The 12,381-nt window shown below is 40.1% G+C and overlaps 1 protein-coding gene across 1 annotated transcript in view; it reads right to left on the bottom strand.

Moving 5' to 3' along the window:
- si:dkey-256h2.1 (uncharacterized protein LOC337520 homolog) overlaps positions 1–12,381 on the bottom strand; it is a 61,881-nt gene that overhangs the window by 23,119 nt on the left and 26,381 nt on the right. Inside the window, exon 8 of the mRNA XM_007904786.2 lies at positions 11,631–11,782. Coding sequence (XP_007902977.2) covers positions 11,631–11,782 — 152 coding nt within the window. The remainder of the gene's footprint in view (positions 1–11,630; positions 11,783–12,381) is intronic.

The following is a 12,381-nucleotide window of genomic DNA, read 5'->3' as shown; positions in this document are numbered from 1 at the left end:
TTGATTTGTATATTATTATATACTATAAACTTACTATACCTACTATAAACTTTAACTGAACTTAAATTGTAATGACTGGCAGTTGGGAAACTTATGCTTTTCATTTCCCCTCTCTTTGGTTTGATTAATCAACCAATTGCATTTATATAACACCCCTCACATAGGGTAGAGTCCCATAGCGTTTGACAGTGGCAGAGCACAACACCAAGCCAGGAGGAGAGGGGCGGTGGGAGGTAACCGTAAACACAGTTCGAAGAGGTAGGGAGGTCCCAGGACATGAATGGATCTGAAGACAAGTGTGAGGATCCTGAAATCTATCCGTTTGGTGACAGGGAGCCAGTGGAACCTGGCAAGGTCTGGTGTGTTGCGGGTATGGAGTTTAGTGCGGGTGAGTATGCGGGTGACGGAGTTTGGGATTAACAGGATTTTGTGCAGCTGGGGAGACCGGTGAGGAAGACATTTGTGCAGTCGATGTGGGAGATGATGAATACATGGACGAGGGTTTCGGCTGCGTTTGGGGTAAGGTATGGATGTGGGGTAGGAAGGACAGCGGTGGATCGAACCTGATGCCTACGTTGCCCACCGGTTCAATGAGTCTGAGGGATAGGCCAGGGAATATGGCTTCCATCTTGTCTTGCCAACATTTAGCTGCAACAAAAAATTGTTTTGCATACATATCACATATACAAAGACACCTTATTCTTCTATAAAGAAGACTGTTTGTGGGACACTGCTTTGCGCAATTGGCTGCCGCGTTGCGCCCACAAAATAATTCACTTTACAGTCTATTCTGTGAAGCACTTTGAGACGTTTAGAAGACGTGAAAAGCGTTATATCAAATCCTAGGATTATTATTATTATTGAATGTTAAACACTATTTTTAAGGAAATCGGGCATGTTAATTGTTGTTGCCTGCAATCCATCTTTCCCTCAAATAATTCCAATTTAGATTTTTGTCTTCATTTAGTACATCAATTGTACCCACATTCTTTTAGCTAACACATTATAGAATTTAATTTGTTTAAAAATTAATATATTCTGAGATTAATTTTATTAATTGTACACGCATCTCCACTTGAATGATTCATTAGCTCTTACCTTTTTATCCATATGGCATTTAACTCCAGAGTTATTCCTAACAGCTAGAATAATTAACCCACCTACAATCTCCCACTTACCTACATTACAATACACATCAAACATATCAAACAAAATACGTACACGAATTTACCCATTTCCAGTTCTTTTTACATAATTTAGTTACAGCAGAATGCTGATGGATATAGTTGCAGCAGAAAATAAAATATCAAAAAAANTTCTTTTCTGACTACAGGTGTCAGTTACATGTAATTATGCAGTATAATAAAATTAGAAGTTACATTTACAACAACAAGATTACATTTGCATAATTACATTTAGGTAACAATAATGGCTAATTTAAATCAGGCTGGGGTGGTGGGGGGAGGGGAGGGAGAACGAAAAATAACAATTCATTCCAAAAGAAAAATCAAGCAATATTTTAAAAGAAATAGAGTATTGATTTTACTATTTGGTACTGTATTTACTGAAACACTGTCCGGAGTGGAGGGCCCTATATAAATCCAAGTTGTTGTTGTACTATCCAGCACACTGAGGCACTATCCTGGATGAAGGGCAATAAATGCAACTTGTTGTTTGTACCACTCTTCATCAAGCTACACAAAAAACGTACTCAGATCATGGATAACACTCTACTTATTCAATTTCCCAGGGAACATTGCACAGAAATCTCCTGAATCCCAAAGCAATCAAGCAAAAACCCATCCCACATCTCAACAATGAAGATCTGATCCTCCCCTCACAGAATTAATCAGTGTACCACCAATACTTTGTTGAGAGTCCATTACATATATCTAATGATATGGGGATTTCAATTTTATCCAATCTCATTAATTGCGCATGTGGATGTCATAACCAGTTGTGGAAATTTTTCCGAAGTCCCAGTAAAAAAGAGTTAGAGAGACAGAAGACTGGCAAGGTATGGTATTAGAGTGACACTGTAATCCATGATGGAAGAAGTGTTTGGTTAATACTATATATTGCATTTCATCTACTGTCCTAACACCTGTAATATTTTCATATCTACAACAGGACTGGTCACAATTAGTGCGTGTATTGAACTTTTTACTATAGTGATTTATTTTATCGATAGCAGCTTCATAATTACCGAAAACATTCAATGAATAATCAATAATCAAACCTAAATCTGTTTCCATCTCCAACTCCTCACAATGCATTCATTTTATATGCATGTATCTTGTTAAAATATCCTTGTGTCTGTATTTATCCAAATTATTATCCATTTGGCACTGCTTTGGCCCATCTGTTGAAAAGATCTAGATGATCCTGAATGTTATTTATCTTCCTTAGAATATTCATTCACCTGCTCACATTCACCTTGGTATCAGCAAATGTTACAATATTCTAAAACGTACTTTTCTCCAACTCCCTAATGAATAGACTAAAAGACCCAAAATGGACTTACAGTGTTCTAAAGATGCAAGTTACATTGCCTCACCCCTCAGACTGCTGAGTCCCTAATCCGTATGTATATCACTTCCAGCCCAACTCTTTCCTCGCCAGACAACCCACTTCTTTCCTTCACAAACTGCAGACTATCCAAAATTCTGCTTCTTGTTTTCTTTCCTGCACTAGGCTACACAAGTCTATCATGCCAATCCTCGCCCGGCTCCACTGGCTCTCTATCCCCTGGTGGATTGAGTTCAAGATCCTCATCATATCCTTTAAATGCCTCCAAGGTTTTGCCCCACCCTACCACTGGACCTCCTCAAATCCTACAAATCCAGCTACTCCCTCCACTGAGCAAGTCTGCTTCACATCCCCTGCCCCATCCGCCCCACTATTGGTCGTCGTACTTTCAGCTTATCTTTCAGCCCTATTTGGTGTAATGTATGAGGCAAGCAATGTAATAATAATAATAATAATAATAATCCTTGCATTTGATATAGCGCTTTTCACGTCGGGAGGACGTCCCAAAGCGCTTCACAGAACACACTGTAAAGTGAATTGACTGTATATTTGTGGGCGAACGCGGCAGCCAATTGCGCACAGCAATGTCCCACAAACAGTCGTAGATTGAAAATGACCAATTTATTATTGTTTTGTTTTTTGGAGGGATTATTATTAGGCTCTGTGTGGAGTAAGGAAACTTGCCCAAGGTTTCGCCCTCTGCCTGGAATTGAACTCAGGTCTCTCACTTGCAAAGCGAGTGCTCTAACCACTGAGCTACAGGACTCCACAGATGAATACAGGTGAAAACCCTGAACTGTCCAATGCCTTAGACATCTTCCTAACATAAAAGATGCTAAGTAAATGTAAAATGTGTAATGTATTGATAATCATCAAACAATTTTTGCAGAGAACCACAATTTTAGCTATTTAGCGCAGAAGCTAGGTGTATTGCACTTCCCGTTAGTGTAGGTCCACAGTAAACCTGCGCAAACAGGCAGGACTTATATTGAAGGACAATATAATAGGGTTCTATTGTATACTACAGCAATGATTGCTAACCTTTTTGATCGCCAACAAAATGCATTTTATGATTTTATGATACCCCAGCACTAGCATTCCTGAGAGTAGCTGAAGTGCTAAATATTGTGAGGCCTTTAAAGATCTTCCCTCAGCAGATCAAATTCAAGATCTTTGTTCTCACCTTAAAAATCCCTCCTCAGCCTCACCCCTTCCTACATCTGCAACCTCACCGTTCCTAACTGATCCCTTCATTCAATGAACACTGGCCTGCTTAATATCCTCCGCCCTTTCTGGCCCAACATTGGCAGGCGAGCCATTCAGCTTCTAGTGTCTTGTAGCTCTATCCTGAAGCCCTTCCAACTTCCTCCTTCCTTCCTCTTGCTTCTTACCTTCTTACCACATTCAAACTCAGCTTCAAGATCACCATATTAATTAACACAGATTTTAATTAACCAATTTTAATTAACACATCAGGACATTGCAAAATAAACCTAATATGCTATTAAGCTATCTTACTTTTATGCTGCATCTTAGGCACATATATAATTTAATAAAATGAGTGAACTCAAATGTTAAACTAGCATTTTCAATTGCAAAAATACACTTCAAATAATCAATTACAGTAACATTCTCACTCTGTCTATTATTCTGAACCTGAGCAGATACTACATCTACTTAATTTGTAATGACAACCACAATAGCAACCTGTTAACCAAACAGTCAATACAAAATTCACAGCACAGATGTGAGCCACAATTTCAAATAAAAAAAGGGTAACAGTACAATATACTTTGAAATGTTACACATCATACACGAGAAAACAGAGCTCTACTTTATTTCAAGTGTTTTCCTATCACAGATTTGGAGCCATTTAAAAAATATTTGCTTTGTCCAATTTTTTTCCCTCCTGTGGGAGTTCATTGTTTTGCTCTACCTATCCCAGTACTGTATATCATAAACATCCCCACATCAAGTATCTCAGCAGAGATTTGGGATTAATGCTGTAACTATATGTGTACTAACTGAAGAATTATCTATAGAGGGGAATACATTAATTGCCCTAAACCCACCAACGTCCTGCATTAAGTTGGCGCAAAAATTGAACTGTTAGCCCTTGGTACTGCCAAATCATGCTCTCCATATCTGCATGATGATTCTATATGTTAATCCAGTTATTGGGTCTTTACTTTGTGGATACGAAGGCCAAAATCTACAATTACAACTACCATTGTTAGGCGAGCCTTCAGCACTCTGCCCCTATTATCTGGAAGACCACCCCAACATCATAACTGAACACTTGCTACGTAGGAGTACAATTCTCTATTACTAAGATAGTCTTCTGACACAATAACCTGTCAAACTACCATTAAATTCACATCATTATGTTAATTGAGACAACTAAAGTAAAGATACAGAGGAAATAGGTCAGTCTCATAAAAACAATAGTTGTATAAAAAGTGCATTATAATTGCACTAAACATGATTGCCTCACCAGGTCACTTAGTGACAGCTCCAGACACCTTGTTATACCCATTTTTATGTTTTTTAGTTTATAGCCTTTTCCATTACATTCACTGGAACATCTGTTTTCCAAGTAATCCTCCCATTCTTATTTATTTACATTTGGTCAAACTGTCTTTGTTGGAAGCTTATATTGATGCAATTTAAACAATAAAGTGAGCAAGAATCAAATACAAAATAGAGTTCAGAAAGTTCTATAGAATCTGAGCTAACATGAACAAGATGGTAAGGCAGACCAGTTTTATATTTTAAAATCAAGTACAAAATGTTTTATGTCAGTTTCCAGCCAATATATTTTTATTTGTACATTTTGAGATGGCACTGTGGTTTAATGCACTGTCACTCTTCCTGCAGAGGCTGTGACAAAAATAGGAAATCATTACATGGAGAATCAACATATGGATTACACCACTCAACGTTCAAGCCCCAAATATTTAAACTATCCAACAATCGTTCCAAAATGGGGCAGCAATAACAATTCTGCTATTATTCACGTTTCGAAAACTCAAAAATATATATATATATATAAAACTGTGAAGCGATGGAGTTCCAGAGCAGGGGCAGAATGATTGAAACTTGCCACCGATGGTAGGGCTAATCACGTTGGGTGGTGACGGGTGGGGGACACGACACATATGATGGAAGCAGATGTTACCCGAGTGGTGGAAGTGATAGGGGCAGTTGGGTTGCAGAAAGTCACAGAGGTAGGGGGAGGTGAGGCCACGGAAGGATCTGAACAAGGGGATGACGATCTTGAAGTCAATTGACTGGGGATGGGGGGGGGAGAGAGGAAAGTGGAGCCCAGTGATGATGGAGGCGGTAGGCTCACCAATCCTAGGGAGTTCTGGATGATCTGCAGCTTGTGTAGAGAGATGCGCAAACTGTTTGTTTAAAAATACACAGCAACTGCATTTTACAGTAAAATTCTAGGAAGTATTATGAGACATAAACGCAGAGGTAAGTGTTATATCAAATGCAAGGATTAATACCCTGATACAACGATAAAATAGGAAATATTTTGTTAAATGCACATATAAAACTAAATTAAAATGCAATGCATCACACTTTGGCATTTTTAAATGTTCTTGTAATTTATAAAAGGGTCATTAAAGCATTGTGGCACTTCCTTCCTTCAAAGCAAATATTTACTAAAACTATAAACTGCTTTTAAAGGTAACGCGGCAGATTGCTGGTGTGACAACAAAAACATTTAATATTCAGAAAAAAGTTTTAACACAGAAAGTTTTTTTTTAAGCAAAATGTAATGCAGAAGCATAATTTCTCGGTAATTCACGGAATAAATTCCAGTGACTTTGTCGTGTTTGAATTTATTCTTTTAGAAAAAGTATCATGCGTGTATCAAATGGAATACTGGGGTCGTCAATGTTAACAGTGTCATCTGTCGTCTTGGCTGATACCTCAATATAGACCTGGGTTGTGCCACATTCAAAAAGAGAAACAAGTATCTCCTGGCCAACAATCCCCAGATAAAAATGGTCATTCACTTCATTGTTGAAACGCCTCAAAACGCTTCACAGGATTTTACTGAAAAGTGTAATAGCTACATGTGGGCAAATGCAGCAGCCGAGTTGTAAAGGACCAATTTATCTGAAGGATTGTTCATGAGGGCGTCAGTAGAAAGTGCCTTTTCCTTTCAAACTATGCTATGGATCAGCAACAGCCACCTGAACAGGCAGATCGGATCTCTTAATTTCTCATTCAAAGAACAGCATCTTCAACAATTAGTATTAGCCTCGACTATGAACTCAATGCCCCGATGTGGGTCTTGAACCCACAACCTAAAATCCCACTCTTTATTATACAGAGATGTGAAAGGGGGTTTGACTGTGGTGTAATTGGCTGCCTCCCCCACCATTGGTCCAGCTAGCCGAGATTTTAGAGCATAAATCAGACCATAATAATAATCCTCGCATTTGATATAGTGCCTTATCATGTCTTTCAAAGTACTTCACAGAATATACTGTAAAGTGATACATATTTTCTGGGTGAAAAGCAGCAGCCAATTCGTAGGGGGTTAGCAGGTCGCAGAGGTAGGGTGGGACGAGGCCATGGAGGGCTTTGTAGGTGAGGACCAGGATCTTGAACTGGATCTGCTGAAGGATAGGGAGCCAATGGAGTCGGGCGAGAATGGGGCTGCAGAGTTCTGGATTATCTGCAGCTTGTGCAGGGAGGAGCTGGGAAGGCCAACAAGCAGAACTTATCAGATAGACTAAAATGTTCTATCTATTTAACTCTATTTTGTGTATTTCACCACAATGTTGTAGCACACATGCCTATACAGCATTTTTGTATGGTGACCATTTCCGGTGCTAACTAGTTAAGCAACCATTGGCAGAAAATCCTCACAGCACCTTCAAAGCAAAAGTCTCAAGTCTCGTCAGTATGAATTCATTCTCCCAAGAAACCCTGTTGCAAATTAAATTGTCAAATGTACCTGATTATTCCCTTTAAGTATATAAAACACTGTTGGAATCAAATAGTGCCAAGGAACTATCTCTTAAAAATGAATAGTAATCTCACCAAACAGTACAAACACACATTATACAAACATTGGAAGAGGACAGTATTGTTGTGATAAGGAGGCAGATATTCTTCTTCCTCTTGAGCAATCAATTTCTGAATTGACCTTGAATTGTAGTGTGAATTACTGCACCAATGAGCTGAAGGTTTCTGGGTAAATTTATCCGTTGTGATGCATTATTTAATATGTATGTGTTAATTAACACTAGTAATAAAATTATTGATCTAAAGATATTTAACACCTTAGCTGACCCCCAGATGTGCTGAAAGCAAATTCCTGACAACATTCTGGATGTTCAGAGCTGAAAAGTCAATTGCACCATACATTAGAATTCAAATTTACAGATCAGGACATTAAACTGCAGGTTAGCCTGAGAGCCTGACTGTAGGTTAGCAACAACTTAGACAAAACAAATCATAGCAGTCAGTCTCGTAATAAATGCCTTGTCCACGATGCTTGTAGAACATGTCAGGGATCCACCTCCAGCACACCCAGGGACTGGTCAATAAAGTAATAATAATAATAATCTTTGCATTTGATATAACGCCTTATCACGTCTTCGAGATGTCTCAAAGCGCTTCACAGAATATATTGTAAAGTGTCTTGACTGTATAGTTTGTGGGTGAAAGCGGCAGCCAATTGTGCACGGCAGTGTCCCACAAACAGTAGTGGATTGAAGTGACAAATTCATTATTATTATTTTTTTGAAGGAATTATTAGCCCCAGAAAAGCAATCTGCCAATCAACTTCCTACTTATTGGCAATCTGCCAATCAAGTTCCTATTTACTGTTAGGCAAACAAAGGCTGTGGAGTCAGGAAACTTGCCCAACATTTCGTCCTGCCGGGAATCAAACCCAGGTCTCTCACTTGCAAGGCTAATGCTCTAACCACCAATGTGTTAAATATCATAAAGTCACCATATTGATTACTAGTGTAATTAGCACATAGACATGTAAAGTTTTGTACTGTAAAATCATAAAATGCAAGTGATCCCATCAGTTTCAGAACTCTAGATGGTTTTATATTTAGAAGCTGTGTTTGTTTTTCTAGTTCTGGTGCAGCCAGCGGACTGAGCATGAGCATGTGTGAGTGAGAGGGAGTAAGCCTATGTAAGTGGGAAAGAGGAGAGAGAGGGACAAGACTGAGCGAGCTTTGAATGACAGAGTACAAGAAAAAAAAGACAAAAGTGTATGAAAGAGTGACAGTGAACCTCACACAGTATGAGAGATAAAGGGAAAGACTCGGTGAGAGGAAAGGAGTGGCTGAAACAAGTCTGAGTGTAACATCACTCCCCTCAAATGGTGTCCAACATCATCTCTATAAAGCACTCTGATACATTACTCTACATGAAGGACTCAATATAAGTCCAAGCTTGTTCAGATGGGAAAGAACAAACGAGTATGGCATATAGTGCAGAAAGGAAAGCAGGAAGTTTCAGAAAAAGAATGATGTGATAGCTTTTCTTTTGGTCTGGCGAATGTTTGACTCATTCTAAAGCATATCCCCATGCTTACGAATATTCAAACCAGGCAGAGTTCCACGTCAGGCTCCGGGATCCCATCACTCCCACCCTCACCCGACTCCAGTGGCTCCCCAACCCCCAAAGGATCGAGTTCAAGATCCTCGTCCTCACTTTCAAGGCCTACCTCTCTGACTGCTGACTCCCTACCAACCTGCCCGCTCCCTCCGTTCAGCTCCATGTCTCCCACCCGACCTGCCATCGGTGGCCGGGCTTTCAGCCTCCCTGCCCACACACTGTAACTCCATCCCACGGTCCCTTCGCCTCGCTTCCTCCCTTGCCTCCTTCAAGGCTGGTCTCAAGACCCTTCTCTTCTATTGTGCCTTTGGTCGCTCTCCCACCTCTCTGCCTTTCCTCACCTCTACACCACCCCTCCCCCTTGCTCGGGTCTCAACACCTGACTGTTCAGCACTTTGGGATGTCCTTGCGACGTGAAAGGCGCTCCATAAATGTAATTTTGTTGTTGTTTCTTGTTGTTGTTGTATGCATGTCCCCTACAACAACAACAAGATTCCATTTATAAAGCGCCTTTCACGTCAGGAGGACGTCCCAAGGTGCTGTACAGTTGGGTCATGACCGAGCAGGGGGGAAATGGTCAGAGGGAAGGGAGGGAGCGAGGAGGGGGAAATGGTCAGGGTGAGGGAAGGGAAGGGAGGGAGCGAGGAGGGGGAAGAGAGTCGAGAGGGGAGCTGAAGGCTCGGTCAAAGAGAAAGGTTTTGAGACCGGCCTTGAAGGAGGAAAGGGAGGAGGCGGCGAAGGCACTGGGGGATGGAGTTCCAGAGCCTGGGGGCTGAGAGGCTGAAGGCCCGACCACCGATGGTAGGGCGGTTGGGGCGGGGGATGTGGAGCAGACCGGAGCCAGAGGAACGGAGGGTGCGGGCAGGTAGGTAGGGGGATAGTAGGTTGGAGATACATATGGAAATTCCGTGTCTGGAAAGGAATATGCACTTTCGCCCCAGAGGGACACACCTCATTTACCCAACACTGGAAAGAATTAGGCTTGGGATAGAAGTATTAAGTTAAAGTACAGTACTAGGCATCAGAGCGATTCAATTCCGACAATAGGTTGCTAATTAGGTCAGCCCCAGAGACCACATTCCCCCTGAAATCCACCTCAAGGGTGCTCTCCAAAGGTCAGTGCCGGCTTTCAGTTGAGCCCTTCCTCCCTGCAGCCGCTTTCTCTTTTAACCACATATCCATCTTATTGCTTGGTCCTATATTTCACAAATGAGTCACAAAAATCCTCTCCACCGTGTGCCAAGGAGCTCAGAACCATAAAGGAAAAGCTTTTGAGCACACATTATATACAACATAAGATTAACCTGAATTGATAGTTTGCTGCCATTGAAGAGAAATGAAAATGACCAGAGTATAACTTCCATATTTCTCTGGGTGTTTTGTTATTGCCTCATTCTTAATGCCACTTCAAATTCAACCTGTTAGAGATATCTAGCTCACTGGCCTATAGTTGTTTTATAGGATTTTTTAAAAAAGTTTTCACATTTCCCCTCACTGATCCTAGAGCCTGGGTGATTAAAAGACCCACCTGGCCTGGATGAACTGCACATTATAGAATTTATTGCAATGGGAATGAAATTGTTTGCACGTTGGTTGATTTATTGATACCAATTCACTATCAATAAATCAACCAAAGTACAAACAATTTTTTTCCCAGTGCAGTAAGTTCCAGTAAGTCATCCAGGTCAGGTGGTTCTTTTAACACCCCCAGGCTGTCTATACTTCTGTAGTTTCTCCCAATCTTAATGCTTCTGTTCTGTTTTGCAATTTCTATCTCTGCATCAATTTGTCAAACCCAAGCTATGCTGTGCTCTGGTGAAGCTGCTCCCAGACTTACGACACATAGTTCTGGTCGCCACAACATAAGGGGACAGCAGTGTGGAGTATTCTCAATGGTAGAGGAATGATCTTTGAGCAACGATTAGACAACCAGGGCTCTTCAGTTTGGGGAGCTGTAGTCGTCTCAGCAGAAACTTTATAGAAGTGTATTACATTTTAAATGGAATTGAAAAGGTAAAGTTTAAGATGCACCAAGACAGTAAAACAATTGAATGGCAAAGGGTAATTTCAGGACAGACACCAGGAATGTATTAGCTACCATCTTGAGATAGAAGTATTTCTTTACCAGAGGGTAATTAAAAATTGAAATAGGTTATCAAGAAGAGTGTGAGCGACCAGGCCTCAATTAAAACACCTGATGCGGTGATAAGAAGACAGTAGTGTGTGTTCCAGGACGAGATCAAATAGACCACAGAACATTTTTCATCCTAACTAATCTTGTGTTCTTTTAAAGAAGGTTGTGCATCGTTTCTGTTGTGAACATGTACGCAAAGAATTTAACTAATAGTCTTATTGTACCAGCGAGAATCATGAAATGAAGCCACTGAGAACACAGTAGATAGTATTCAATATCATTGAGTCGAAAACCTTTTGCCGCCAGGTAAACAATAACAAATCTGTTCAAACATATCAAGTCAAACATCAAATCTGTTTCTTACCCGATTCTGTCTGGCCACTCTCACTGAAACGAAGATTGAGAGATGGTTTCCAGGGCATGGCCCAGGGTGCTGTCTTTATATTGAAAGTACACGTGTTTTGATTAAGCAGGGGAAGCAAGGGTGAGACATCAGTTAACCAATGGCCAACACGTCTGTAATCAGAAATAATAAAGCAATATTTTTTAATAATCAAACTGAAAACTGAATGACAATAAAGGCTTGAATAAGATTTCGCCCACAAATATACTGTCAATTTCACTTCTATTCTGTCTAGTCTATTCTGTGAAGTGCTTTGAGACGTCGAGAAGACGTAAAAAGCACTATATCAAATGCAAGGATTATTATAAGATACAAAGACTATTTATCTTCATGCACAGATTTTGTGGACCTTAATTAAGTTTCAGTGATCTTTCCCCTCCCCATTCCCCTGCAGTCCCCAAAGCAACTCGGGTGCTCAACTAGTAGTGTCAATTGCTTGAGACATCCTCCCGATGTGAAAGGCAATAGTGATGCCTTAACACAACTCATCTAATAAACCAACCATATTTAAAGCTCAGATCATGTTTAGATTAAGCTGACGAATACTTGGTATTCCCAACTACATTATAAATGAAAAAATACGAACATCACACTTTCTATACAGTTATAGAAATCAGGGAAAATTTTATTTTTTTCAATAAATAAAAACATTAAACAAGTGACATAATTAATGTTATTGATTCTTAATTTACATACCAATGCACATATTAAT

This window comes from Callorhinchus milii, unplaced genomic scaffold (assembly GCF_018977255.1).
Source record: "Callorhinchus milii isolate IMCB2004 unplaced genomic scaffold, IMCB_Cmil_1.0 Scaffold2, whole genome shotgun sequence".
In the NCBI taxonomy this organism is placed as follows: Eukaryota; Metazoa; Chordata; class Chondrichthyes; order Chimaeriformes; family Callorhinchidae; genus Callorhinchus; species Callorhinchus milii.
The sequence above is the reverse complement of the archived record's forward strand: the minus strand, read 5'-3'. Positions and strand labels throughout refer to the sequence as shown.